The sequence below is a fragment of the Clarias gariepinus genome, chromosome 18 (genome assembly GCF_024256425.1).
Source record: "Clarias gariepinus isolate MV-2021 ecotype Netherlands chromosome 18, CGAR_prim_01v2, whole genome shotgun sequence".
Classification (NCBI taxonomy): Eukaryota; Metazoa; Chordata; class Actinopteri; order Siluriformes; family Clariidae; genus Clarias; species Clarias gariepinus.
In genome coordinates, this window is record NC_071117.1 from 24,759,929 (window position 1) to 24,787,070 (window position 27,142).

At 37.5% G+C, this 27,142-nt stretch overlaps 2 protein-coding genes across 2 annotated transcripts; both read left to right on the top strand.

The window, feature by feature from the left end:
• Nucleotides 1-1,404: 1,404 nt before the first annotated feature.
• tuba8l2 (tubulin, alpha 8 like 2) lies at nucleotides 1,405-9,787 on the top strand. Its single transcript, XM_053477218.1, has 4 exons — nucleotides 1,405-1,513; nucleotides 7,722-7,944; nucleotides 8,153-8,301; nucleotides 8,616-9,787. The coding sequence occupies exons 1-4, from the start codon at nucleotides 1,511-1,513 to the stop codon at nucleotides 9,588-9,590; spliced, it is 1,350 nt and encodes a 449-aa protein (XP_053333193.1). The 5' UTR covers nucleotides 1,405-1,510; the 3' UTR covers nucleotides 9,591-9,787.
• A 1,599-nt stretch (nucleotides 9,788-11,386) lies between these two features.
• Nucleotides 11,387-23,742, top strand: stk16 (serine/threonine kinase 16). Its single transcript, XM_053477228.1, has 8 exons — nucleotides 11,387-11,508; nucleotides 14,372-14,491; nucleotides 15,970-16,189; nucleotides 17,162-17,295; nucleotides 20,628-20,748; nucleotides 20,841-20,936; nucleotides 21,309-21,430; nucleotides 22,129-23,742. The coding sequence occupies exons 2-8, from the start codon at nucleotides 14,406-14,408 to the stop codon at nucleotides 22,268-22,270; spliced, it is 921 nt and encodes a 306-aa protein (XP_053333203.1). The 5' UTR covers nucleotides 11,387-11,508; nucleotides 14,372-14,405; the 3' UTR covers nucleotides 22,271-23,742.
• The last annotated feature ends 3,400 nt before the right edge of the window (nucleotides 23,743-27,142 follow it).

Consider the following 27,142-nt stretch of genomic DNA (forward strand, 5'->3'; position numbering starts at 1 on the left):
TTACAGCTGCTGGACCCTTGGTTGTTTACCCCCCAAGTGCTCAGATAAAACCGGGCAACCTAACCCAGTAAATGACTGCCACAGAATATCACAGATGTGTTGGGTGGCACGTAGATGAAGCTATGAAATTGTTTGATGTTGCACATATAAAGGACTAAACAGGCCTTTTATACTTTATGTAGGGCGTGTAGGCCTAAATTACTTTCTGTTAGAAAAAAAAGAGTGATTCATTCTCTATTCTGACAATAGCTTTTGGGAAAACTATTCATTTGTACTCTATGCATTTGTAACCTAGTGCACTTTCCTACTACAAAGAGGATACAATGTACACTGTAATGCACTACTGAGGTGTGCGTGTACATAAATCCTAGGTACCGAATGAAGAGAAATGATTGTAAATGGAAAGTTAAAAAAAATCTTTAAAAATATACATTTCACATACATCTCTCTCTCTCTCTATATATATATATATATATATATATATATATATATATATATATATATATATAATAAATGAATTAAAGTAATTAATGCAAAGGCAGCCTTGATCAATTATTGAGTGCTGTACATGTTCATACTTCTCAGTAGTCCAACGTTTGTCCAAAAATCCAAAAATTGGTCTTAATATTATAGTAAGTAGTAGTAATATTAAAATTTTCTATGGAATTCTGGCTCATAAGTATGTGCATCCAACCATTGTTTGCGATGACAGTGGAAGAAAGAAGTAATGTGCTCTGATATGTATCCGCTAAAGAACTAAGTACTCGGCTGCATTGTGATCTCTAGAGGACTGAGGGGCAGAGCAACTCCAAAAACTCCAGGTCTTGTGGGATGTTCTAGGTCTGCTGTCCAAGGAAGAAAAACCAACAGGGTCATGGGTGGCCAAGGCTTACTGATGCACATGGGAAACGAAGGCGTAGTCCGAACCGATTGAAGTGCTAATGTAGGTTAAATTGATGAATATGTTAATGTTTGTTGTGCTACAAAGGTGTCAGGACAAACAGTGCATCACTGTTATACTGGCAAAAAGGGGTAAACTATATTAGGCTGGCGGTCAAAATGCTCTGGCTGATCAGTGTATATGGCCTAATATTTGGTAGTTTTTAATTAAAATATTGTATAGTATAATATTTAATGATATATTAAATTACATAGTAATAATAGGGAATGAACTAAAATAGTGTTCCTATTTGACTATTTTTATTTCTTTTTTTTTTTTTTTACCTTTTTATTTGATGTTTGTACAACATATATATAAATAGAGCAATTTTTTTTTTTTAATAGTTTATTTTAGTTATATATTTAGAAAAACTTTTAATGACTTGGTTGCCGCGTGTGTTCATTTTAGCCTTAGTCATTGTGTTTGTTCCTCCTACTTTCGTGCGCGTGTTATGTGTGTCCGGGTGTGCGTGCGTGCGTGTGTATAAAAGGCAGTGTGTGCAGCAGCAGACGTTCCTGTCTCACTCTATTACCCCATTGTAGGTACACAGTGAGAACATACAAGAGCAAAATGGTGAGTAGAGAAATAAAGAAAACGGTTCATGTTTTATAATATATGTTTACAAATATATGTATTAAATATTCTTATGTAATAAACAGTCCTATTTTTTTTAGTGATAGGAAAAGCATAACGCGGTATCTTAAACTAACAATATGACGGTTTTCATTTAAATTCAGCTTAAATTTAAACGATAATTGCGCGATGAATCTTTATTCCCGATGTCCTTTGCCAGATGTATACATTTTTATCCTGCTACGTACTTCAAATAGCGGCGTGCGCACGCGCGAAAACGGGGGCGCATGAGTTTCGCGCTTTTTTTTGTGTGTGTATTTATTTTTTAAATAATAAATGTTGGATTTCCTGCATATTCGGCCTCGATGTATGAAGAATCAGTCGGACAGTTTCTACGCTACAAGTTATTTTCATTTAAATCTTTCGTTAACGAAACATTTAGAAACTAAACCATGAGCATTCACGTGCCTGAGCGCTATTCAAACTTCCTGGACAAAAAAAAAAAAAAAAAAATGCCGCGATACCGTAGAGCTTGTAATACATGCTCCGTATGGAATTCTTACCACACACGATTAAGTGTAGGCACATGTCACGATTATGTAAAATAAGATTTATATCTCAACGTGTGTACAAAACATCAAATGAGGACACATAACTCAACCCTATTAATAATATTTGCGTGTCCAAGGTGTTATATAACAGGCGGGAGGGGATGACTGGGGGTTTTGTACAAACTGTGTGGGGGTTTGTTTTTCCTTGCCCGATTATTATGGACTAACATGTTTCACTGAGGTTATTGTACCAGTGGTGTTTCATAATAAATGCTGTAAATCAGATATTTGCCTCTTTAGGCATTTTCATGACAGGTTGTTTTTCAGTGGGGGTCAATGACTGGGTATTTTTAATGCTAGTGCTAGTATTCTAAGTCCAAGCAGTTTAAAGTGAAAAGCATAATCCGAATTTTTTCCCTTAATTTTGACTGATCGTTCATTTGACCTGAACATCTTTCGTCCAAACTCCTCCGTCCTAAGCAGTTTAAGCAGATAAGCTCTTGCCTTACCGTCAACGTCAAGTCGGTTCACGCTGCATAAATTCCATGTCCTTTGTCCATGTTGAACAGTCGTTTCCAACCACATTTTTTCCTTATGCTGGTGGACATGTAGTAAGATAATGATCTTACCAAACCAGTGCAATGGTAAGAATTGTTTTGGACCAGTCAATAAATAAATACTGGGAATGAGTGGTTCGTTTTCAGTCCTTATTAGTGGTTGGGTTCTAGTGGGCGGTTTCAATTAACAATCATTGATCTTACCTTAATCAAAGGTTTTTGTTTTGTTAGAGTTGATGGATGTTTTTTTTTTTTTTTTTGCTTTACGGCGTGAATGACTGAGCGGCGGCTTTCAGTGTTGAAATAATTAAGCTTTTGATAACAACATACTCGGGTGTTTTCAGTTGGTGTCCTTGATTTTCTTCATAAACTTTTATCCATTGATTCCAAAGTAACAAATTCAGTTCAGTAGGTCAGCGAGCAACACCCAGATTGCTTCCTTTTGACACACCATGTTAAAGCGATTTTGCAACGCAGTTAGCTAAAATAGTTCAAAATTACTCCCTTTGGACTTACAGTACAAACACAAGTAGTATCAAAGAACTTAGTGTTACCACAGTCAGAAATGATCTGGTCCTTAGGGCTAATTATACTCATTAGGTTCTGAGCTGCTGTGTGTGATTAGCGGGTGTGTTTGTTAGCTTTACAGCGTCCTGTTTAACCGGTTGCTTTTTCATTCATTTTTCCAGCGTTATGACCAGTTGTCTTTGTGTGTGTGTGTGTAAAAAGAAAAATCAAATGCATCCTGCTTTATAAGGCTAACCAGTAAAATCTTTAACAGATAAATACACACTTTCAGTTATCTCCAAGTAGCATTTTTTGTCCTTAATCTTGAGAAGTGACACACAGAGACTTGTGTGGATACAGGAAGTATACAAGACTAACATTTCTCACAACTTTCTTAAGCCAGATGTAGTTTTTTCCTATTTTTTTCCTCACGTTAACATCTAGTGAAGGTTGTCATTTGTAAGCTGTTGGTGTCAACATGCTTAATGTCGCCAGCAGCTGTTTCTCTACTTTGCCAGTTAAACGAGAGGCACAGCAAATAACCACTGATAAGCATACACACACCCCCACCCACACCCATAAACACACGCACACACCCATCCACACGGTATATATATTCATCTTGAAGCGCTGCTTTATCCTGGGTAGGGTCTCATAGCGATTATTTGTTGGTCGATTTCATTAATTAACGATAACATTTTTAATATTATTTATTTAAACTGAAAAACATTGAATGCTCTAAAGTAAAAAAAATCCTTTAAAAACTGCGCAACTTTTGCAGAGTATTGATCGTGAGAATTTTGTTATTTGCATGTATGGGGTGCAATCTGGCGCCACCTGCTGGACCGGGGTATGAAGCAGATTGCAATTCATTAATCTTTAGTTTTATTACTTTTTAGTTTTTAATACTTTAAAACTTATAATAAATGACAAATCAAGAAAAAATAGTAATACTGAACTGTTTTAAAACAGTGCAATGAAAATAATAGAAATAAGTCAAATTGAGAGGCTACATGTGATTTACAGCACTAAGTTTTCGCAAATAATAATGTGCCAAAGACAACAAAGGGATAAGGTATGGAAGTTTCAAGGCTTTAAGTTATAGTTGTTAAAAATAAGTAATAAAAATGCAATGCAACTAAGCTTGTCATTGCTCATGACAAGATGGCTGACCTTGATGACCTTGAATAATTTTTTATGCAAATAATATGCAAGTGGTATGCAAAGAGGATGTGTCTTAGTAAGCTCGCAGCAATAGCTTGGTCTTCACATAGCTTTTGCACGCGACGTTTTTGTCATTTATCACTGCGCACTGCTGGATTTCCACACAGTAGGCTATTAAACACACTATTATTTAACTATTTAAAGGCACCTGCTGTAGTAGAATTAAATTAAATTAAAGAATCATTATTTCTTTATGTAATACGTTCACTCATATAGTGTTAAAATTGTTCTTCATGTACAAGTAGAAAAGACCTGTGTGTATAATGTCAATAAGAAGTTAATCACTGACTAAATCTGGCGTTTACTGTGTCAATAAGTCGGCCCATATTGTGCAATATGAATAGCATGATGTCGTGTAACACAGTTAACCAGCAGATCGTCTTTGGACATTGGATCTGACATTTATGACCTTATACAAAAAAAAAAATTGTGGAAGCCAACACAACCATCTTTTTTGCAAGCTGTAAAGTGAGGTCTTACTCAGCCACTGATATGACGTCAGGTCCGGTTTTTACTTGGCGAAATCGGTTCAGTTTCAGGACCAGCTTTTCCTGTAGATCACAAAATGCAAATGAGTGACATCAAATGGTTGGGTAAAGGGCACCCTTTTGAATAATGGTGTGGGGAATGAAACTACCATTTTGTGAATAATTTATCTGAACACAAGCTCCATACAGTAGCTATAGTCATTTCTTTGCTAAAGGATTTGACTTTGAATGGTAAATATATTCCTAAAGACGGAAGCATAAACATGGATCAGGAAAGGTACTGTATTGTTAAACCCATCCAAAGGCATCTTACTTATAGAGACATTTTATAGTTCTATAGTAATGGAACAGCTCTCGAACTGGAAACAGGTTCATCAAGCGTTCTTTGATAATAGTCTTAGCTTTGTGAACAGGTTCTGTTTTATTCTACCTACCCAGCATGACCTTTGTAATAAAGCTATTGCATTGACGTCCACCATCAGGACAATGTTGTTTTTGAAATTGAGATAACTAGAATGAATAATCCACACACAATGTTATAATAATAATATTTCTATTAATAATACAAACAAAGAACAATGAAATATTAACCTTTGTTCCGAGCATTTAAGCTGATTAACATCCATTTACACAACGTCTGTCCTCATCCAGGGTTTCGAATTCCGATCGGAGATTGGGACGGACAAAGCCGCATGTGTCATGGACCGCTGTGTTTTTTATATACAGTATATATATAAATAATATCATGAAATGCATCTCGGCTCGCAAATCACTGTACTGTAACATGGTGTTTGCACAGCGTTCAAGCTGCATCATGTCCACTTTCACAGGACAGATCTCAGACGATAAGCAGGGATTTTTTTTACCGGTTTAGCTGCTTTCTTATTTAAAGTTTCGGTAAAATGCTGTTGTTGGATATTTTTATGGCGTTCATTGTTACTCGCACCAACAGCATGTTTCTTAGTGGTCCAGTGGTAAGCACGCATCACTTTCACCACAGGGTGAGTCTAAACCCCATTCAGGTCATCAGTTTGGTGTTAATGTTGTTTTGTTGCAACATTACATTGGGGCCATTGGTCCAATGTTATCCCATCGTCATGGTGCCAACATTGTTCACAAACCCCCTATAACCCTAAAGTTTGTCCCAGCATCTGTAACGGTGATGAAATAACATAACCTCAACATTTTATCAACCATAAATTCCCCCAGGGTATTTGGTCTCCTTACCAAGGAAAGGTTCATTCTAACAAATATCTTCGCCGTAGTGAAGGTGGAGAAGGTGCTGCATATGAGAAAGTGGATAGTTATAGCATGCCATAAATAGCTTCCTGACCAAACTAGGACGTTTCCATGTCCACGACCACAACCCTTCCACAGTAACATACAGCTGCAGGGGGCAGGAGGGTAAAAATAGAGGATGACCCGGATGAGATGAGAAGCTGACTCAGAGATGAATGCAGGCACTGTTTTGGGAAAGTCGCTAAAGTGGGACGGTTCTCTGGAGCACCGTCCCAGATTCTTAAATCATTACTGGACATTTTGTAATCTTTCTTAATCATATGACGTTCTGTCCGTCACGTACGATTTTAAATCCATATGTGTATAAGTGCATAGATGGGACATATAGCAGGTCATATGTGGTGTATTTATAATAATAGTAATGGAATTACAGACTTAAATATTTTATATTTTCTGTTTCTCTATCCTAATACCAGTTTCTCAAAAAGTTTCATTCATTTTGTTCTGAGTTTCTCATTAAAACCATTCAACATTTCAGTTTAAAGAAACATATTGTGTATAAAAACTATAATGAACAACATTTTTGTGTTATATATTTATTAGAAACTTGATCTTTATAATAATTAAAAGAATAAACGTTTAGTGAAGTTCAACTGGTTGCTCTTTGCACTCCAAGCTTATTTGCAGCTTGCTCCCTTTTTTCCACAAGGGCATGCTGAAGATTCCATGTAAGGGCGTGGGCTTCTTACTATTCACCTCTCACCCAAACCTGCTGAGACTCACATTGACATTTTTTTTTTTCTTCTTTTGCCCTCGCGGGCGAGTCAGAGGAACCGAACTGGAACTGTATGAGTAAACGTGGTTGGCAAATCTTCAAAGAGCGATGACCTTTCCGCAGCCTCTATTTTCAAAACAATTTACGGCTCGAAGCTGGTGTGGAATTCAGGCGTGTGGAAATGGACGGCGGTTTCACAACCCGGGTGGAAAGTGTGAATGCGCATGTGTGTGTGTGTGTTTGCTCCACATTCTCTCCCTAACCTAAACTGTCACCTGCAAATGTCAGTCATGTTGTAAAACTTGACTTGACTCTGCCACCTGGTGGTAACAGTAATAATAACATAAATTTTTTTTTACAGTAAATGCCAGTCAGAAAGTGGTATGTGTTTGCGCTTGTCAAGTATGCAGTGCAGATTTGCATAAAGAAACCATGTTGTTGTACTTAGACGTATATGGATAATGGTGTCTATATGCTGAATGTATCAAGAGATGACAAAATTAAGTATTAGTTTCCAAAACATCTTTAAAACTTTTAAACGCTGGATCTTTCACTGAACTGAGTGTAATAGATTTTAAATAAACACCAAAAAGTCCTTAAAATGTCCACTACTGGACTCTTCTAAATATTTTTTTGTGTCAATATTACATAAAAAAAAATTTGAGTCATATTTACCGAGTTATGTTTTGCGTCACATTTACAGATACAGAGGCAATGTCTCTTTCAAAGCAGGAGAACGTTTCAGACAAACGTCATTCACAATTATAAAAGCAAAAAAAAAAAAAACGTTCTGTGTACCACTTCAGAATCATTGCATCTAATCGATATCATGCTAATCGCACCTATTGCCTTTCTTTTGTCCCTTAGCGTGAGTGTATCTCCGTCCACGTTGGCCAGGCTGGTGTCCAGATGGGAAACACCTGCTGGGAGCTGTACTGTCTAGAGCATGGCATCCAGCCTGATGGTCAGATGCCAAGCCAGAAGCCCGTTGGTGGCCATGATGACTCCTTCACCACCTTCTTCAGTGACACTGGAGCTGGCAAATATGTTCCTCGTGCCATCTTTGTGGACCTGGAGCCAACTGTTATCGGTAAATTAGGTCTTATGTTGGACTGGACACACAACAGACCAAATTTTTGAGTCAGTAAAGTATATCCAGCTATATAGCTGTGAGATAGGGATATTAAGACAGATATTTAATAGGGCACACATCAACATCATTATCCTATATATTCAAGTCATATTTACACCCAGTCTATGGTGAACAAGATTTGCTTCATGGAAATGTCTTGTTTCAGATGAGGTCCGTACTGGAGCTTACCGCCAGCTCTTCCACCCAGAGCAGCTGATCTCCGGCAAAGAGGACGCAGCTAATAACTACGCTCGTGGCCACTACACCATCGGCAAGGAGATCATTGACTCTGTCCTTGATCGCATCCGCAAACTGGTAAGACAGTGAATAAGTTACAGTAGATAAGCATAAACGTTTTATTTATTAATAGTCACGTTGGCATTTTGAAGGAACATATCGCCATACGCAAGAAACTTAAATGTTAGTAAGTCATAGCGACTGGACGGTCTTCACTCATCCAAGGTGCTTTGTTGGCTTATCTGAAAATTGTAATGGGTAGTAAGACTTCCACAGTAGTCCATCTTAACAAATCCAAGAAACCAGAAAAAAATAGGTCAATAGACAAAATTATTTAGTGATTTCTCATTGGAGTATTTCAGGAAATAGACATCTCCCTTTTTTCTGTACAGGCTGACCAGTGCACAGGTCTTCAGGGCTTCCTGGTCTTCCACAGCTTTGGAGGAGGCACTGGCTCTGGGTTCACCTCCCTCCTGATGGAGCGTCTCTCTGTAGACTTCGGCAAAAAGTCCAAGCTGGAGTTTGCCATCTACCCTGCGCCTCAGGTGTCCACGGCTGTGGTGGAGCCATACAACTCCATCCTAACCACCCACACCACACTTGAGCACTCCGACTGTGCGTTCATGGTAGACAACGAGGCCATCTACGATATTTGCCGTAGGAATCTGGATATCGAGCGTCCATCATACACCAATCTCAACCGTCTCATAAGTCAGATTGTGTCCTCCATCACCGCTTCTCTGCGCTTCGATGGTGCCTTAAACGTCGACTTGACAGAGTTCCAGACCAACCTGGTCCCATATCCCAGAATCCACTTTCCTCTTGCTACCTATGCGCCTGTGATTTCTGCTGAGAAAGCTTATCATGAGCAGCTGTCAGTGGCTGAGATCACCAATTCCTGCTTTGAGCCAAGCAATCAAATGGTCAAGTGTGACCCAAGGCATGGCAAATACATGGCTTGCTGCCTTTTGTATCGTGGTGATGTGGTACCCAAGGATGTCAATGTGGCTATTGCTGCAATTAAGACCAAGAGAAGCATCCAGTTCGTAGACTGGTGTCCCACTGGATTCAAGGTCGGAATCAACTACCAGCCACCCACTGTGGTGCCGGGAGGTGATTTGGCCAAGGTCCAAAGGGCTGTGTGCATGCTGAGCAACACGACCGCCATTGCCGAGGCTTGGGCTCGTCTGGACCACAAGTTTGACTTGATGTACGCCAAGCGGGCCTTCGTGCACTGGTATGTCGGTGAAGGGATGGAAGAGGGTGAGTTCTCTGAGGCCAGAGAAGACATGGCTGCCCTGGAGAAGGACTATGAAGAGGTTGGGATCGACTCTTTTGAGGAAGAGGAAGAAGGAGAAGAATACTGAGATGGAAGCGACTGATGGAAGGTCACCAACATCCTGCCATCATTACCAAAGAAAGCACAAATTTGCAATCTTTTGTGTATATTTGTCATAAAATAGAAACATACAGCTATTAAATGTTGTTTGTCATTTGGTCTTTTTTTTTTTAACCATAAGTGTCCAAATTAGTTTGAATTTAAAATAAAGTTGAAATATAATTATTTTATGGTTTGATTGATTTTTTTCTTTTTAGATAAACTTGCATATATAGCATAATTCCTAGGACATTTCATTGCTAATTCTAGGTAGATACTGTAATATGCACTGAACAGGTGCAACATTTATTCTCAGCACAATGTACTCAAATTGCACTTAAGTATTGATTTATTCCCCCTGAACATTTTGCTAGATTTTAAGATTATTAAAATTTGCTACTGTAGACCCACTAATGCGCCAAAGTCCATTTAATTAAATCTGACTGTTTCAAAGAAAATATATAAGGACTTCAGTGGTGTGCAGAAAAAAAACATATTTACATGCCAATAATTACACTTTTTTGAAAAAGAAAATGTTGCAGTGTCTTTGGCTACATGTTTTAAAGCTTTGTAGCACATAGCATTAGGTATCATGTTTCAACCGAACCCCAGCCCTACAATTTACATTAGCTTGTAGAGTAGCGTCCATCCATACAATGGCACAGAACACACAGGAGCTGCATCAATACACAAACATTGCAGATTGGACAACAGATTTTCAAATCATTCTTTTCTAAACTATATGTGGTGGTATTAAAAAGGTTTGACGGGAGAACTGCACTCCCAGCGTTCCTGCCACTTCAGGAATCTGTCCTGGAAGTCTTCTTTTCAAAGCACCTTCTGTGATTCGCGCTGGATCTCCGCGATAGTGTCAAAATGCAGACATTTGAACTGGTTCTTCATTTTTAAGAAGTAGGCGAAGTCCACAGGAGCTAAATCTGGTAAGTGTGGAAGTGAGATCATGTTTCCGGTGAGAGACTCGTTTGTGGAGAGCTTTACAAGTGAAGTATCTTCCTGATCTCTCATCGTCTTTCAGATGTTCTTTCGCTTTTGAAGCGCACGTGCCATTCAAAACACCTCGCACGACCTGTTGCAGCATCGCCATGAACTTGCAGAATCATGTTAAATGTCTGTCAGATTTGCCCAATTTCATGCAGAATTTCATGTTCGCTCTTTGTTCTAATTTGCTGTCCATTATAAAATAGCACATGTGGAAACGCACATGGTCAGAATAGCACCAGTCGCACTGGATGTACACAGGACAATGTCTTTTGGCACACTCACTGACTCACAAAGCTAGGTGCTCCCTGTGACAGTAAGTGCAGCATTATGCTGCTATTGGTTGGTGGATTACAAAACTAATCTTGAATTTTTTTTTTGATGAAACCTTGTATATATACATATATATGACATACAGTATATAAGAACATCAGTCGTCGCACCATCATTGATGCCACCATGACTGTTATTTTTTTTTTGCTTATATTTTTTATGTTTAAGTGTGTATACACTGGCTGTAGGTAAATTTCTCAAAAAATGTGTACACACTTCAACATGACAAAATATATACACAAAAAATAACAGTCACACGATAGCGTCAATAATGGTGCGATGGCTGACGATCTTTAAAGGAAATATATTACTAATAATGTACTTAATATGCCTTGAAGTATATGTTTTACTTCCGGGCTTTTTGTACGATTACGTAATGACTACTGCGCCTTTAAAAGCGCGCGAAGCTTTAAACGTATATAATAGGTACTGAACCGGTTAACCGTGATGCGCAGGCGCGCTGAGATTCAGGGCCACGTCACGCAGAACCCGGATGTGCGTCTCGTAGTGTACGCGGAAGTCTCGTGCTTGTTGTAGCACCACAGCGGAGGAGGTTGGAATCCTGACCCACGAAGGTAAATACGCGCGTGTGTGTTTGGGTTAAAACAAAAAACCTACGATATAGTCGTTATTCTATTTGATGACGTCAGATTCAACGCTTGTCGTTTTTAGGATGAACGGTTTATTTTTCTTTTAAAGCGAAATGGCCAGTAATAGCGGTTTTCGCTCGATATATAGTAATTAGTACCATTTTATAGATTAAGGCGAAACATAAAAAAAAACGTAAATCATGAATGTAATGAGTGTTTAGGTTATATGGTATATTTTGGAATATGTTGTGTTTAACATGGATACTGTCTTACAGCTAACGTTAAAGGGTGCGTTCCAAATCGATTGGGTCTGCGTTTCCATCCATCTGTATCTCTCTCTCTCTCTCTTTAACTAATTAGTGCACTTAGTTTAATGATATATATTCGGATTTTCAGAATATATATATAATTCGGAATTTTGTATACAATCAATATATAATCATTTTAATAGCACAGAATTAAGTAAGTATTAATGAATTGAGTTAAAATAATTAGTATGGCATGACAACCCCCCCCTACACACACACCCCTTTGTCACATACACAGCCATACAGAGTATGATTTACAGTGAAATGCTTACATGACTGCCTGTGACCTAGAATTGAAAAAAGTAGTTCAAATAAAGAAGATCAAAATAAATACATGCCTTAAAGTTCAAAAATTCATGCAAATTTTCCAGTAAAGGCATATTCAGTCACCTGACTTGTTAAAAATTGAGGAAGAAGCATGGGTGTCTGTTTTTATGGAGTTTATCACAAATTAATTTGAAGACAACACTGGTACAACTCTAAAACCTAGATAGATAGATAGATAGATAGATAGATAGATACATACTTACTTTATTGATCCTGGAGAAAAATCCGGACATGATATTTGTCTTTGATGTGTACAAGTGAGCTGCTGTAAAATGTATTTAAACTTGAACCAATCAAATTAACAAAACGGTAGGAGGCAAGAACTGTCTTACTTGATGGAGCTTTATGCAACATTGCCTTGCAAAAGTATTCACACCCCCTGAACTTTTCCCAAATTTTTTTTCATTTCGTTACAACCACAAACGTAAATGTGTTTTATTGGGATTTTATGTGATTGACCAACACAAAGGGGCAGTTAACTGTGAAGTAAAATTCTAATGGTTTTTTTTTTTATATACAAATAAATGTGTGGTGTGCATTTGTTTCCTCATCCCCCCCCCCCACTTTATGTTGAGACCTCTAACTAAAATCCAGTGGAATTAATTGCCTTCAGAGGTCACTTCATTAGTAAATAGAGTACACCTGTGTGTAATTTAATCTCCGTTTGAATCCAGCTGTTATGTGAAGCCCTCAGAGGTTTGTTAGTGAACATTAGTAAACAAACAGCGTCATGAAGCCCACAGAACACACCGCAGAAAGGTCGGTGATAAGGAGGGTTTACTACACATCTGTGTGGTCTGATTTTTTTTCCCCAAGATTTTGTTCATGGTTATTGTGAGCCCTGAGTTAAACCAATAATTATAATAATGATAATAAACACACACAATTTTCAATCTCAGAACCACACTTCACAGTTTACATCCTGGAAAATGCTCATCCTATTAGGGATTAAAAATAACTTCACAGATAACCTGATAATCTGCTTATTCAGTACATTCAGGTTGTCGGTGGACTTTATTTTATTGCCCCATAACGTTGCTAAGTCTAGACCTGAGCACCTGAAGCCACCCCAGATCATAACACTGTCTCCAGAGGCCTGTACAGTGGACACTATGCATGATTGGTGCATCGCTTCATGCACTTCCCTTCTTACCCTGACACGCCCATCACTCTGGTCTAGGCTCAATCTTTTATTTATTTATTTTTGGCCTACTTACTTATTTGCTAGCTTTGTTACTTTAAAACAAAATTGCACTTGAATTAAACCAAATGTTAACATGGTTAGTCACAGAGATATCAGGAATCTAGATGGCGACTGAAATGGCCACCAGTGCACCTGATGTTTTTATTTTGCAACTAGTTTTATCCAGAGAGTTGCAACTATCCAGTACTGGTCCAGTTGTGCGGTAATTGACGGGTGTGACATAGTTTAGCCGGCTTGCTAGCTATAGTTAGTTGACATTATTCAGCGAACATCAACAACCGACAAGAAAACTAAAGGGCCAAACGAAAACTTTGACTTTTCCTCATTCCCTGTCTGACAAAATCTGCCTCCTCTACATGGACCAGTGAAAGCTCTCAGATACAGCCAATCCGGCTGGACTGAGTCAATTTTCAGTCATCATTATCAGATAATGTTAATCTGGCTAAATTAAAACTAAGTTTAAATCTGTTTGGCTACATGGGTTTGCCTGGTTTAGGAGCCACATTCGCCTCAAGATCCATGTTTTTTCTGTATACAGAAGAGTCCTGTATACTGTGTATGCTTTAACGTCAACCCGAAGTACTGCATACCTTGCATATTTATCTATCTACCTGCTGCAACTTGAGGCAGGTGTCCACACTATTAAATAATTTAGCAGCGCTCTCTCTCTCTCTCTCTCTCTCTCTCTCTCTCTCTCTCTCTTTCTCTCTTTTTTAACCTGACTGGAAAATTCTTGTTGCTTAAAGCTCAGCTTTCTGGACACCGCTCGAGTGCAGACGGGTATTTATGGAAAAAAGGGAAAAATTTGTCAGTCTTAAACAGACTGTAGTGAAAGTGTTGAGTTAGAACCTGCTAATGCATTACAAAAAGAAAAAAAAGAAAAAGATGATTAACAGTTTTTCAAAAAAGGCATAAACTTAAACTTTTTTTTGTTCATACTTGCTTATAAGTATGTACAGTAATTTCTGATGAACTGAATTTTGTGTGTGTGTTGTATTGTGTGTGGCAGTTTTTCCCGATGAGTAAGCAATGCTAGGTCGAGGATGGGACACGCACTGTGTATCTGCTCTCGCAGTTCCATCACCATCGACGACAAGAGATACTACTTCATCCAGAAACTTGATGAGGGGTAAGGCAAAATTAAGCAAATTGTTTAATTTATTTATTTGTTTGTGTGTGTTTTAATTATTAACCAGGCAGTGTTTGTCTCTGTAACAAGGTCTCGAAGGAACACTGTAAGAGAAGATTAAATGTACAGTTAGTCCCCGATTGAAGAACATTCGAGTTGCGAATTTCCTCAGTTATGAACCGGCGGGAGAAATGAGTCGCCTCACTGGTTTCAATGAATCAGTCCAGGAGCACGATGATAGAAAATGTCTGTCCTGTAAAGCTGTCCTGAGGGTGAATAATCCTAATTTCGGAAAATCCTCAACAGAGTTCACAGTCCAATACAGTGGAAAACAGCTTTCGTAGCGTACTATTTTAAAATGTAACTTGCGTTTATCTAATTTTTAAAAAAACATTTATTACATTTATAATACAGTGTCCGGATAGATCAGGACATGTGCGGAATTGACTGTTTGTCAGCTTGATCTCTCATGAGCCTCAGGTATAACCAATTCTATACCAGGTGCACGAAATTCTCCACAACAGAAATGCATTTTTTTCTTTATGGCACTACATAATCAAAGGTCGCGCAGGTTAAAAATCTCCGATCTGCCTTTTTATCCAAAATCTGCAAATGAATTATACTTGCACCCTCTTGTTACACACTCCTATACCAATTTTACAACACATGTGCTAATGTGTCTCGTTGGAAGTCGCACATCCTCGCATTAGAGGCTCCACTCAACCCCGTAAGACTCTGAAGGTGTTTGAGACGGTAAAACATTACTGTTTCTTTATAATCCTACAGGTGGTACAGTGACGGATATGTGATGCTTAGAAAAAAATTAGCTTTTTATTTAATTTAATTATGAGTTAAAGGTTAAATTATTGTTTAAATGCTAAAAGGAGTAATGTTATACGGTGTAAGCTACATTTTAATTAATGTTCAATGAAGCTATTGAATAAAGTTAAGGTATTAAACTTTGGTGTTATGGTGCAGTTTAAATTTTTTTAAGTATGTTTAAGTTCTTAAAATTGTAAAAAATAAAATAATAACTTTTTGGTTTTGATCCAGTCATGTCTGATATGAGCAGGTGAAATAGTGCGTACCTAAAAACTAGTGAAAGAACCAATGTTATAAGCTAGCCAGTCAGTCAGACCAACCTACTGTAACAATGAAAAGATGAAAATTTTAGCTATGTTCAGTAAATCATTGAGCAACTGACAGTGAAATGTGAATTGGCTAGCTATGTTGCCTAATGTTAGCGATGAAAAGATGGAGGTTGCTTAAACTTTCTATGGTAATGGTGAATATTCAGCTACTCCTAGATGAATTTTCGAAAATTAAAAACGATAACTTGGTTCCAACTCAACTTATCATTTAACTAAATTTAAGTTGGGTATCAGGCTGTATATTATGTCTTGTAGAACACATACTAGTCTGGTTAAATGTTTAATACAGTTTTCTCACGTTCCTCTTTCTTCATGTTCCTCCTTCAGCGGTTTCAGTTACGTCGACCTGGTAGAAGGAGCACAGGATGGCCGATTCTACGCTCTGAAACGAATCCTGTGTCATGACCGCGAGGGACGGAAGGAGGCACAGACGGAGGTGGAGATGCACCGACTGTTCAACCACCCCAACATCCTGAGCCTGACGGGCCACGCCTTCATGGAGCGGGGAGGAAAGAGCGAAGCCTGGCTCCTCCTGCCTTATATCAGTGTACGTCTTGTTCACCACACGAGCTTGTAGCAGTTTCCGGCTTAATAGAAGACTTTACACAGGAACACTCAGTTTTTCAATGTCTTAAAAACAGGAGAATATTTCATCACTACATTTCTAACCAGGTCCATTAATGGCAATAATGTAAACTGTGAAAATTAGGCTAGCATGGAGACAAGTAGCGTCATGATGATGATCTGAAAAATGAGAGCCAACTGGATAGTTATTGAAATTACAACTAGATCAAGTCTGTTAGCATAATGATGATATCTGGAGGATTAAAGCTGGTAGTGCCAGCTAGCATAATGTTAACTAAATGTATACAGTTGGGCAAAAAAAGTATTAAGGAGCCTCTTAAAGGTCTGTGAGAGCCAGAAATCTTGCTTGTTTTTAGGTGACCGAATACTTATTCTAGCGAAGAATTTGCCAATTAATTCTTTAAAAATCCTACAATGTAATTTTCTGGATGTTTTTTCTTATTTTTTTTTCTCATAGTTGAGGTATACCTATGATGAAAATTTATATAATATTATTATATAAAATATTTTTTAAACTATATAAAATTATATTAATATTCATCTTTTTAAGTGGGAGAGCTTGCACAGTTGGTGGCACACTACATACTTTTTTTTTTGCCCCACTGTAAATGTACAAAAAAATACCACTTTTCTTTAAAAATACCTCAAATTTTGAACTTTTGAATTTGATTCATTACAAACCATGTATAGAGAGCCACAAGGTCAGTCAGTGCTGTCTGAATATGATTTGAAAAAAAAAATAGCCTTTCTAGCTTGGGATCAGTTTTTTTACCAGCACATGTTGACTGTTGCCAAGTTTAGCAGTCTCACTTATCGATAATAGTACAATAGCTAATATTGGTTAAACAGGGCAGTCTAAGGGAAAGTTTACCATCTAAAATGTTTGCTTCAGAAGAGTTGAGGTTTGACGTGTGTTTTTTCCGTCCTGTTGCAGAAAGGAAGTCTGTGGTCCGTCCTGGAGAAGCTGAGGGATAAAGGTAACTCCATGCCTGAGAGCCAGATCCTGCACATTTTCCGTGGCATCTGTGAAGGTCTAAAAGCCATCCATGACAAGGGATACGCACACAGGTACGTTTTACACTGCTAGCTTCAAGGCTAATGTCGCCAAGAAAGCAGGGTCTAGTCATCCAACATCATTTTCTGTAAATGTTTTATGGTGTGAGCTGTAGTCCCCTTGCAGCATACTGTAATTTGTAATGGTTGTAAAGCTTGTAATGAACAAAAGTTTGCCATTTTGTTTGTTAGCAATTTAGCAGTGACTCATTTTTGAGCCTGTTGAGGATATGCTTATTCTCGAAACCTTTTTGTACGCTGTTCCACTTTTTGAGGTAGTTTCAGTTGCTAAATCAGTCCTAGGTTGACTGATAATCTGAAACATTAACTGTAAATAAATAAATAATAGACAATTGTACCATGTAACACATGTAGATTCACTTCTAACTGTTGCATTGTGTTAGCAATTCGACAGTGGAGGCAAAAAAACACAAAATATATATATTTTGCTAGCGTTACGAATTCAGGTAAAGTTCTCAGCATGGATTAGCTAACAAGCATGTCCTACATTAGGAGTTTGTCGGTAGCCTGCCTTGCTTACTAACCTGCCTGAGGGGATTGCTAGCAGGGTATCAAGCACACTCACCAATTATTAACTCAAGGTATACATGAGTGTAAAATTATGAAGGTAGACATGTTGGGTAACAGTCCAGCGTTTTTTTTTTTGTTTTTTTTTTTGGGGGGGGGGGGGGGGGTGTACAGTGTGGTGGCATTTAGGGACATTCTCCGCCTCTTAACATTTAAAGATGCACACAAAAAAATAACGTGTTGAATGAACATAATTAAATTATGGAAAGAATTTCCACCTGATTTAATGGCTCTCTTTCAGCATTAAGCAATTTTGTTGGCCCAACTTAATGTTCTTAGGTTTAGTCAAATTAATTTTATTAGGTTCATTTATCTTATTTACTACAGCTGCGTCCAACATAATTTAATACTGTTAACATAAATGAATAGCGTTGGTACAACACAATTTTCAGTTGTAAATTAATTTGATCCAACTCAAGTACAGTGGAACCTCGGATTACGAGTAACGTGGTTTACGAGTGTTTTGCAAGACGAGCAACAATTTTTAATAAATTTTTACTTGAAAAACGAGCATTGTCTTAGTTAACGAGCACCGAGTATCATGTTTCACGCATGCGCTTCTTGTTTTAACAACAAGCGTTACGTCATCACAAGTGAGCCAACGGTTTTTCTCTCTCTTGCAGCAGAATTGTAGGTAATCGTCTCTCCTGCTGGGTGAATACACACACGCGCTGTGTGTGTGTGTGTGAGATGTGCATATGCGCGCGCACACACACACACATTAACGGAGAGACCGTTTTTAAAACCGTTTAAAAATTAGCAAGGAACATTGCTAGGCACACTCGCGTGAGTGCATACTAACGGGATTACTACTGTAAAGTAAAACAACAACAACAACAACAAAAAATTAAACAGCTCCTCACCTTTGAAAACAGTCGCGACAGAGAAGAGTTTGTGTGTTTATTTGGCAACCTGAGAGAAGGGGAGCTGTAAAGCCGAGACCTATCGTCTCCCCTGCTGGGTCTTAGTGCCTGCAGTGTTTTTGAGTGTGTGTGTTTGTGTCTGTGTAAGGCAGAGAGTTTGTGTGTTTGTTTGGCAACCTGAGAGAAGGGGGCTGTAAACACGAGCGAGCCCCCCTTCATCCCCTCTCCTCTCAGGTTGCCAAATAAACACACAAACTTCTTCTCTGTCGCGATTGTTTTTAAAGGTGAGGAGCTGTTTAATTTGTTTTTTGTTGTTGTTGTTTTACTTACAGCAGTGATCCTGTTAGTATGCGCTCACGTGAGTGTGACTAGGAATGTTCCTTGCTAATTTTTAAATGGTTTTAAAAACGGTCTATACGTTAGTGTGTGTGTGTGTGTGTGTGTGTGTGTGTGTGTGTGTGTGTGTGTGTGTGTGTGCGCGCACGCGCACATTTTACACACATACACTCTGCATGCACAAACGAAAACCCTTATCTGTCGGGGTTTAATTTTACATTTTTTTAAGGTAAAGTACAGGTTAATTTGTTTTATTTTTACTTTATATTTTGTATTAATTATTTTTATGTATATATTTTTTTGGGCTGTAGAACGAATAATTTAAGTTTCCATTATTTCCTATGGGAAAATTAAATTTGGTTTACGAGTGTTTTGGAATACGAGCCCACTTCCGGAATAAATTAAGCTCGTAATCCGAGGTTCCACTGTAAATTTAAATTTCAAGCCCTGGTCAACAGAATTCTGTGAAGGAAGGAAGCATAAGACAAACGGGATAAAACAGATTTTTTTATTTTACACCAACTTACAAATGAAGCCTCAATTTGAAAAGATGTACAAAACATAAAACGCCACAAATGAGTATTAATGGGAAACTTTTCAGTCACAAACTGCTGTGAAAAAATACAGAGATAGATTCAATTAAAATTCATGATACTTAATTTATCAAATTAAAATATTTATACTTTGTTCCTCTCGGTTCACAATTCATGAGAACAGACCGAAACCAGAACCGAACTGCAGATTAAGCACGCGCATATAACCGTCGGTATTTTAAGTGTGATTAAAAATACAAGAAATAGCTTAAACCAAAATAACGTGACTAAACATCGCTAAACAGCAGGTGACATTTATGTTCAGTATTTCGTTTCTATTTAGAAAGATGGGAATTAATTCCTGCTTACCTTTTCCACACGCCCGCCAAACGTTGTCTTTTCAACACAGTGTTCTCTTCTCGCGATATCTTTTCGCAATGTTTGCTCTGATATTGAACCAAAGATCTCTTTGGTTTATCTCAAAATGATTGAATCTAATACATGTTAAGTTGTTGCATTTTATGCAAATACAGCATAATTTATTCATGTTCATCTTGGAAACATGAAATTATTATGTACAAAACGCGTATTACATTTTAGTACATGTAACAGGTAGCCATGTTAATTTACTTTGTGATTTAGAGATAGCGGAAAAATCGATTTGTAGTGGTAAATTATTGCAGTTCCTTCATAAGGAAGTAGGTGGTACACTGTAAATTATCCACACATTAGCAGCACAGCATCCTGTTTTGTGGGAGCAAATTATTTGCTAAGTTTGTTTACAATTGTAACAATAAATAGAAGAAAAATTGCAAAACAAATAAAATTGGCTCCTGATTCCCATTGCTAATGTGAAAATTATAATATAGTAAAAATTTAAATATTAAACATTTGGTTCTTCTTACAAAATTAATTTATTAAAGAAAGTAAAATTGCTAAATTTAAAAACTACAAAGTTATATTAGCCTAAGTGATAAAACTTATTTGTTCATCTAATTCACTGTAACTAATTGATTGTAATGATCAGAGACCTGAAGCCCACCAACGTGCTGCTGGAGGAGAACGACAAGCCGGTTCTGATGGACCTTGGTTCTATGAACAAAGCCCGGATCGAAGTTAAGGGCTCCAGAGAGGCCATGACTGTACAGGTAGGAGAACAAATCATCTGTTCTTTTAAATGGTCAGTTTTGTTCAAAATCTCTCACTTTTATTTTTGTTCTGGTTTTTATTTCTTGCTCAGGACTGGGCAGCTCAGAGATGCACCATCTCCTACAGGGCGCCAGAGCTTTTCAACGTGGAGAGTCATTGTATCATTGACGAAAAGACAGATATTTGGGTGAGAGAGCTATGAAAAGTAATTATTTCCTGGAGCTATGGTGTGAGGCTAATGTAGCTAATGAATAATGGGAGAAAATGGCTACCAGTTTAGCACGGCTTAGCGATTTTTCTATTCATAATCATAAATGAAGCATGAAGTGGCTAAAAGTAGTGTAAGTTTTCTCTAGTTTTAGTTGTGCCATGGCTTTACAGAGTAATACTGTCTGAAATCGTATAAGCAAATCGTTAGCAAACATTTAATACTTTCAAATAATGTAGAAATGCAGTTTACACAGCAATGCTAAACTGCTAACCGTAAGCGTCTATTACATGTAATCTGTACTCAACTCAATTTCCCTCTGACATTCATTGACTGTGTGTGTGTTGTCAGTCATTAGGGTGTGTGCTGTACTCTATGATGATGCTGGAAGGACCGTACGATCTGATATTTCAGAAAGGAGACAGCGTCGCTCTGGCTGTCCAAAACCCGGTCGCCATTCCACAACCATGCAGGTCAGAAATCCTGTCAGATTATCTTTAGTTAGCTAGGTTGTGTCATCACTGTAAATGGAAAAACAATTCTTTGTATATTGTACACATAGACTCTTTCAGAAATTTTGTCATGTTAGCTAGCAAGCTACGCTTAGAAATCCTGTCAGATTAGCCACTAAATGCTAACTACGTGCCATTAACGAAGAAGGTCATAAACATTTTTGAAAGGACTCTTACAATTCCTGTACATTTTACTATTGTACCCAGCTAATTTTACCTGCATATAAATCCTCTCAGAAATCTTTTGTTTTAGCGCTTTAGCATATGAGGACAGTAATTTAATCCAGTCGCGTTACCTAGCGATCGAGTATTAGCAGTATTACAGCATTATGAAAACTATTTCAAATGTCTGTCAGGCTACCAGTGCTAGCTAGCATTAGCAGTGTAGATTATGAATGTTTATGAATAACAAATCCTGTCTGTCAGGCATTAGCAGGGAATATGACTGTTACTTCAGAAATCCTATTATATCACCAGTAAAAAATCTTTATTTATAATTATATTTAATATCATGAATCATCATAGCTAGCTAGTGTTAGTGAAAATTATGAAGATTCAGGAATTACTTGATTATCTTTTTAGGTTGTTGTACAATTAGCTTGGCTGCCGTTATGCTAGTGAGCCATTATGCTAATGTAGCTCTGTTGGCTCTGTAACAGCTATTCTGAAGGACTCCAGACGCTCCTGAGCTCCATCATGGTGACGAACCCTCAGGAGCGGCCTAACATCGACTGGGTGCTCGACCGCGTCAGAAACCTCCAGAGATCGGACAGAGGAGCAATCGAAACTGACAGAGTATGACGAAGAGAGCATGCTTTTAATCTTTTATCTAGACTGATTTGTTTTCTTAGTAGGCACATTGAGAATACATGCTCCAAACACACATTCCCTCTCACACACACACACTCGCACACAAATCCACCCACATCAGCCATGATGAAGAACGTCATTGATCGATTGTGTTGAACGTTGTCAAAGCTGGACCCTGCGAATCTGGATTCTCAGTGTTTTGTTAGCACTAAAGCTAACAACTTTTCTGCACCTGACGGTAGGAGGAGCTTAAATTTATTTGGCTCATAGATCACACAGCTGACCATGTGACATCACCATAAGCCTTTTATTTTTTTTATTTTTTATTTAGTGTATATTAAGTAGGCATATTAAGCTAAATTCAACTACCCGAAATTGAAATTACCTTTGTCGCCAGCTAACTGCTATTAGCCAAACTATTACGCTGTGTAATTACCTCAAGTAAGAACCAATTAGCAAAACGCTTTCTTTTTAAGGATTTAAGAAAAAAAAGAAAAAATTTAAGAAGTGCTCGCGTACTGGTTAAAATTAGGCTAGTTATTATCTTTTGTGGTGAAGATGATTAAAGATGGTGAGCATTTAATTTAATTGCTGTAGAATTTTTAATATTATAAGGCTAACAGTTAAGTTTTATTAGCAAGCTAGCTAATGTTAGGGACTTGTATAAAAAGTTAGTTTTTATACTTGACTATGGCCAGTGACTATTTTATGCTAAACTGTACATTAAAAGAAAGCCCCAATTAAGATAATTAAGATAAAAGATGTGTCTTCTACTTTAAGTTGCAGTGTCTGTTCTATTTTTTTATTTATAGATCAACGGTTAAAGTACGTTTGTAAACAGTAATGCTAAAAGTGTGTATGCGTGAAAGACGAACCCGCTTTTAAACGAAAGCATCCAATAACCCTAGTGGACATTTGCCACCTTAGCCCATGTTGCATTTCATGATAAAAAAAAAAACGGAAAACAAATGTTAAAATTAGCTAACTTTAAACAAGTATGTAGTTAACGTTAGTTAGCTATTTTTATTAGATACGCACCAGAATTCTTCACTACATAATGTATTGCCGTCCCCTTCGTCCACTGTTCGTAGTTTTCAGGTTCAGTCCCGTGTTCTCTTCAGAACATCCTCACGGGTTTAGCGAGTGTTGCACAACACTATGGCCGCAGTATTAATTTGTAAAGTATTGTTATAAAGGGCAAATATTATCCTAATTGTGAGCAGTGACGATTCTGTCATTCACTCTGGAGTGTGTATCATTGCGTTTTTAAATGCTGCATTGTGTGCGTGTCTGTTTTCTGTTTTGAATTTTGCGAAACTGAATTAATGTGGTACAAGGTAAAATCATATCATTATAATTTCTTTTATTAGTCCCTCTTGATGACACTAACATCACCCCAACTTTGTCTCATCGGGCAACTTTATAACCTGAAGTGGTGAGGACACGGAAAATCTTAGTTTGCAAGTACTTAAAAAAAAAAAAAAACGGCAAAGGTAATGCTTTTACCTGTAATCATAATGGATGTAGTAACCAATGATTTTCACAAATAAAATAGGAAAAATATTTAAATTTCAAGTTGCCCATTTTAGGCTTCCATAGATCTACTTTTCTAACATAAATTATTACCAAAAGATTATTTTGGTTAAGATTAGGCTTGAGGTTGAAGTGAATTTAATTTAAAAAAATTTATCCTACAGCACATTTCATGTTTTTTTTTTTTTTTTGTTTGTTTTTTTACATAAACTAATCTACTGTTACATATCTGTTGGGTTTATCTTTTTTTTTTTTGTTGTTTTTGTTCTAGTGATTAAGTTAAAATCACACCAGCTTTGTTTGGTAATAAATTCTCCCTCAGTCACAGAATTACCTCTGGAGATTAATTTTAACATAGCTTTTACCATTGTTTACCATCATGACGATTAGTATGTGTATTTCGGTGCTGATGATTACAACTTGCTGTTTATAACTGCATATCGGCATATACTGTATCTCCCCAAATAGCATTTGGTACCTTGTTTATAATTTGACTTTTTATTATTGTTCTTGTTCTTCCTTTTTTTTTTTTTTAAGCAGATTTAAGAATAGTTAGTAAATTTTTCAAGGTTGTATTCTATTTTTATTTTATTTGTATGTATTTCAAGTGAGAAACATGTCTGTAAATATCTCGTTTTACTTTCACAATGATTAAAAATAATTCATGCTTTCAACTCTGGTGAGTCCTTTTAAAATAATTTTATATAATTGAGATCTTTGTGTAGCACTGTCGCCTTGCATCTCCAGGGTCCGGGTTTGATTCCCGGCAAGGCTCAATTCCCATCTCTGTGCGCATGGAGTTTGCATGTTCTCCCTGTGCTTGATGGGTTTCCTCCCACAATTCAAAGACATGTAGGTTAGGTTAATTGATGTTCCCAAATTGCCTGTAGTGTGTGAATGGGTGCAAATGTGTGTGTGCCCTGCGATGGATTAGCACCCTGTGCAGGGTGTACCCTGGCTCGTGCCCTAAGCCTCTTGGGATCGGCTCCAGGTCCCTGCGACCCTGAATACAGGATGAGGTGGTATAGAAGATGAGTGAGATCTTTGTGTAACCGATTTCAAAGGTTTCACTGAAATTCTCACTTTGTTCAGCAGAGGGCGCCTAACACTTAGCCAGTCAACTGTTGTTGTTTTTTTTTTGTTGTTGTTTTTATGTGAGCAGACCTAAGTGTACAGTTTGTATTTGTTTTAAAAGTGATTTTGTTCAGGAACAGCAAATAATAACCACATTTATAATTTACATGCACCATCAGTTCATTTGGTCACACAGTACCAAAAGGATATCCTAAACACAGCAAGTATTTTTTTTATGTAAACGTATAAAAACAACTAATGATTAACACTGATAGATTAAAATGTTTGTCAAAGCTGATCAACAACCAATTTCCTCGATTCAGTTGTTTCTTTAGCTGCATATAAGAAATGTTTAAGTGACATTAAATGGAGAGTTCAAAACTGTCATGTCTACCAGTTTTAAATACCACTTATGCAATTATTTATGTGAATTGTTAGCAACAAACTTTTTTGTAAAGTTTTAACACAATAAAAACTATACTGCCTGGCAAAAAAAAAGTCACCATTTCAGAATGAAAATTATTTGATTACAGGGTTTGTTATGGGGTCATGTCTGAAGACTGCTCAAAAATTTTCTACAATTGGCACATGAGCATCAGAACTGGACCACGAAGCAATGGAAGAAGATGGTCTAGTCTGGTGGATCACATTTTCTTTTTTCTTTTATTATACGGATGGCTTGCTGCCTGCGTGTGCGCCACATACCAGGGGATAAGAGGGCACCAAAATGCATTACAGGAAAAAGTCAAGTTGGTGAGAGAAGTGTGATGCCTTGGCCAATGTTCTGCTGCGAAATCTTCGGTCCTGACAGTCACAAGAATGTCACTTTGACATGTACCACCTACAGTACCTAAACATAATAATAATGCACCTTGACACACTGGCACACATTGTTCAGGAATGTTTGAGGAACATGCTTTGAGTCAAGGTGTTTAGACATCCTTCAAACTGCACAGGTCTGATTGGGCATGATTTGGTGCAAGTAACCACACACTCCTTCAGAGGTTTCATAGGGTCCAAGAAGGTCAGAGCTGATTTTTTCAACACAGGCGGGTCATATTTATGGTATGTCTAACCATTGGATGGATGCATAAACAAATAAAATAAAATTAACCTACATTAAATTAAGATGCTCATATGGATATTTAAAAAAAAGCATACAAAATGTAAAACTTTTTTTTTTATTGTATTGTGATTAAATACAAACGGTATATCTTCTGCGGGTCACCTTCTTGGACCTAAATCACTTCTGCTTTGAGAAAGTATTTCATTAACCAGAGTTTCATCATTCACACATTTATATGCTAAACATCCTGCTAGCTCTGTCAGAGGAAATGCCCTGCCCTTTCAATACACTTTATTACCTCAAAACTTAGCCCTTTTTTTCAGGACATGTGTGAAATACGGCCTGCGACGTGCTCTTTTTTTACCACCCCATTAGCTTAAGTGACACGACAAGGCCGAGGCAAAATCTCCAGCAATATGGGCGATTACTTTAAACCATCCCGCAATCTGTTCATATTCCCGTAAGGACGCAGACGTTTGGCTGATTGATTGAACCACAGAGTGTAAAGGCTTCACGAGGTCGCCAGATTTATACGCTGAGAAGAGTGTTTATTCTTTTTAACTAAGAAACAAGGCGCGTTTGGGGGAAAAAAAACATCAGTGATATACAGTCGGATAACGTGATTGCTTTTTTGCTTTGTGCTTCATGTTGACTTTTAGCATATTTACAATTTAGCATATTAGCTGTTGAACTGCAGAGCACAATTTCAGCCACGTTTCATTCAAATAAATTAAATTGTTTGTTAAAAATGTGAGTAACGTACATGCTGATCTTCTGCACTTGCTGATCTGCCACTGCTTGTACCCTACATCTACTACACTATGAAATATGAACAAGCTAGACTTGACAAGCAAAAAAAAAAAAAATGATCATCAATTTTAAATAATAAGAAGAAGAATAATAGCTATTAAATGATTTTTTAAATATATATATTTTCAATTGGTTAAGGCCGAGGGTTGTTGGGATACTGATCAGAAGGTTGGGGGTTCAAGCACCACCCCAGCACCACCAAGTTGAGAACTTGAGCTCCAAAGGCGATGTAGCCTGGCTAAGTATATGTGAAAAAATTTATTTCACTGTGCTGTAAGCTACATGTGACAAATAATTGAATAATATGTTATACTACAGTATATGATGATGCTGCAATGGACGTGGATGCCTCCATATCGGTCATTTATTTTTAGCATCAA